This window comes from Sinocyclocheilus anshuiensis, unplaced genomic scaffold (genome assembly GCF_001515605.1).
Source record: "Sinocyclocheilus anshuiensis isolate Anshui unplaced genomic scaffold, SAMN03320099.WGS_v1.1 scaffold1184, whole genome shotgun sequence".
Classification (NCBI taxonomy): domain Eukaryota; kingdom Metazoa; phylum Chordata; class Actinopteri; order Cypriniformes; family Cyprinidae; genus Sinocyclocheilus; species Sinocyclocheilus anshuiensis.
In genome coordinates this window covers 146,653-149,909 of record NW_015547647.1, presented here as the reverse complement: position 1 = coordinate 149,909, position 3,257 = coordinate 146,653, and the positions used below count along the sequence as shown (strand labels likewise).

The following is a 3,257-nucleotide window of genomic DNA, read 5'->3' as shown; positions in this document are numbered from 1 at the left end:
AGAGTATGGGCTATTCCAGTTTTTATATTGTTTTCCTGTTTGGATATGTGATTTGCTGAACGTAATATATTGTATTTAAGGAAACCACACAGCACTGCAAATTTTAGGTGATTTTTTAGTGGCAAGACTTCTGCAACCTTCTGAAAGAAGACTTAGCCTACATGTCTTCCATGCAAGCATATGTGTAATCTGTTATGGAGAATATTTGCTGCATGTTTTTAATGATGTCTTAATGTTTTCATTCTAGCATGTAACCCTATAACCTCAGCTTTATACTCGCTCTCTCATTACTGCATGCCTGTAGTCTCTCTCTCTCTCACACACACACACACACACACATAGCTACACATACGTTCACACAAGCGCGCACACATTTTAGGCCTGGAAAATTAATGAGTTCTCATTCATAACTTAGACAGAGAGAGCTATATTCACCCTCCGATGCTTTATTGACTGATTTCATTTATTTGCGGGAGATGGATTGGAGGTAAGCAGGCTCCCCTCGGCTCTCTCGCGCAATGCATTGTGGAGGGTCAACGTTCGCCTCTCTCGTCAGCGTGTGACAAATTAGCTAACGAGGAACGGCCTTCGCATTTCCACAAACTAATTAACCCGGCAGGTACTGAGACAAATTATAATATTTATGTAATATCATCTCGCATCTGTTTGCAAGGAGCACATCCGTACATATCACCTGATCTCTCTTTTAGACGCGCGCGCTCACAAATACTACCTGCCTCCTCACTATTACACGTTCAAACAAGCAGTACAACCATATCCGTTTTATAAATATGATTCTTGATTTTTAAACAATAACTGGATGATTGCAGAGCTCAGGCAGTGTTGATAATAGCCCATAATATGCAATGCCTCATGTCATCGCTTTTAACCTCATATAGGCTAATTTGGGCCACAATGTATAACTGAAGATCTGACATCTTCTCATAGCTATAAACGCGAGTAACAGCGTTCTTGCATTATGATTTAATAACCAAATTTAATTAATTAAATTCATGCAGATAATTCCAATATACATCAGCATAAATATGCGTCTTGGGGAATTAAATCAATCCCTTCTCTTACATAATAATAATAATTATTATTATTATTATCATCATCAGGTATGATGACCTGTTATTTGGAATTATTATTATTATTAAGCTACATATATATTTAAGTGTTCATATAGCCTACGTAGCTCAATAAAGACAAAAAAAGTGTCTCGATCATTTTTTTTTTTAAATCTCTTAATTTTATTTGTATTTTTGCGTTATGGATGTTTGAATTCTGATTTCATCCAGCAGTCATTGTGCCATATATACATGATTGTATTATTATCGCAGTGGTCTGGAAGACAGTCAGAGATGGCGCGCTCTTGATTGTATTTGGCTGAGCCCTGATTTCTCTTCTATGAGGTCATGATGCCAAGAGCCCGAGAGCCAATCAGAGAGCGAGTAAATGCCAACCCCTGCAACATCTCCAAACGAGAAGAACAATGTAGTGTTGGGAGAGATAATGACTTGATTTGATAACACTTAATAATCATTTTCAATAATAGCTAATAAGCCATTAGCAGATATTATATAATGCAGATCTGTAGTTCGTGTACATTAAAATGATTATAAATACATGTGAATTTTTTTTATAAAAATGTTATGAATGGATATTAGGGGTTTGTTAAACACACACACACACACACACACATATATATATATATATATATATATATGCATATAATAGTAATACAAGTATTACCAGTCAAGATCTATGTTTCCCCAAGAATAACAGAAGATGCGAGGTGTCAAATAATGACATATTGAAAATGAATTTATTCGTTAATTTACATTCAATCGTTATAAACATGTTCAGAAAACAAAACAGCCGTTAAGAAGATCAAACATTTAAGAAATTTATATTGGTATAAGCACATACATGAACTTAGAACATATCACAAACTGGCTGAATGGGAACAAGTTAAGAATGCTTTATCTACACAAAACATCCTATATAACAGCATATAACAAATTCATACTTCTCGCTTAAATGACATTTCCCCGTTGTTGTGTTGTTGTTTACCTTGGTCGGCTCATGCAGTCAAGAATCTGAATTCTTTTTGAGATATTTTCCTTTCTCTCCTCCACCGATTCATAAAACAGTCCTAAAATTTGAACGATTTCTTCCATAATAATAATGATGATAATAACAATAAAAACGAGTGCACCGTCTCTCGCCTTGTTTCTCAAATGCAAACGAATACATTTCAAATGTGCAGATTGTTTACTGTCCAGGTTGCTGACATTTTGAATTTGCAAAAAGAAAGTGCTAATAAATAAAAAAGAAACAGGACGTAATAAATAAATGTCTTTTTTTTCAGGCTATGATGCTTTAGGTTTTATTTCCATCAGGTGCGCACAGTTCCTGTTTACTAGAGGACAGTCGTATCCTCTGACTTCCGTGTGCGTCACTGGGCCAGTAATGATGGGTGGATGAGAAACAGGAGGTGAACCACGTCAAAGTATTAGGTGAAACTCATGGACACTGTGTGCTCGAGCGCTTTGCGGCGCAGGGACGCGATGCTCGTCCCTCTCCAGACGTCAGTGTCCGGGGAGCTACACAGCTGAGGCGAGCCGGTCACGTTGGTGGGACCAGAGAGCGACGCGGGCACCATACCGGGGAAGGTGGGTTGGTAGAGGTGGGACTGGAGGCCGGAACCGTTGGAGGACATGTTGGACAGGCTCATGGAGTTGTGTGGCGGTCCGGCGCCCAGGCTGCACTGGGATAGAGACTGTGCCATGGCTTGTTGTCGGCCTAGGGAGGGCGGTAACTGCAGCTGTGAGACTCCCGGCATCCCGGCCGCCGCCCAGCGGGTGTCATTAGCGTGAAAGGAGCACAGGCTGTCGCCCATGGCGGAGGGGAACTGCGGTAGGCCGTGGTGTGTAGGCAGCAAAGTGCCCGGAGCGCGAAACACGTTGGTGGTCTTCTTGCGCTTCTTCCATTTGGCGCGTCGGTTCTGAAACCAAACCTGCAAGCAGAGGGAACAAAAAGAGCTGTCAGAAATGCTTACATTGCATTAGAATAGATGTAAAAGTGTGCATTTAAAACGTTTAATAAAAAAGCAGTATAACATGGCGTCCAATATTGCTCAATGAAAAATGTTGTGTGACTACGATTATGTGTTTGTTTTTGTTATTATCATTTGTGTTCACTACAATAAAATAAGCAGACAATAGGTAAATACGCATTATAAAATAAACACT

General features: G+C 39.4%; 1 protein-coding gene across 1 annotated transcript in view; it reads right to left on the bottom strand.

Annotated features, from left to right (window-relative positions):
- Positions 1–1,988: 1,988 nt before the first annotated feature.
- LOC107701938 (homeobox protein orthopedia B-like) overlaps positions 1,989–3,257 on the bottom strand; it is a 5,805-nt gene continuing 4,536 nt past the window's right edge. The window contains exon 3 of the mRNA XM_016504088.1: positions 1,989–3,022. Coding sequence (XP_016359574.1) covers positions 2,519–3,022 — 504 coding nt within the window. The 3' untranslated portion in view covers positions 1,989–2,518. The remainder of the gene's footprint in view (positions 3,023–3,257) is intronic.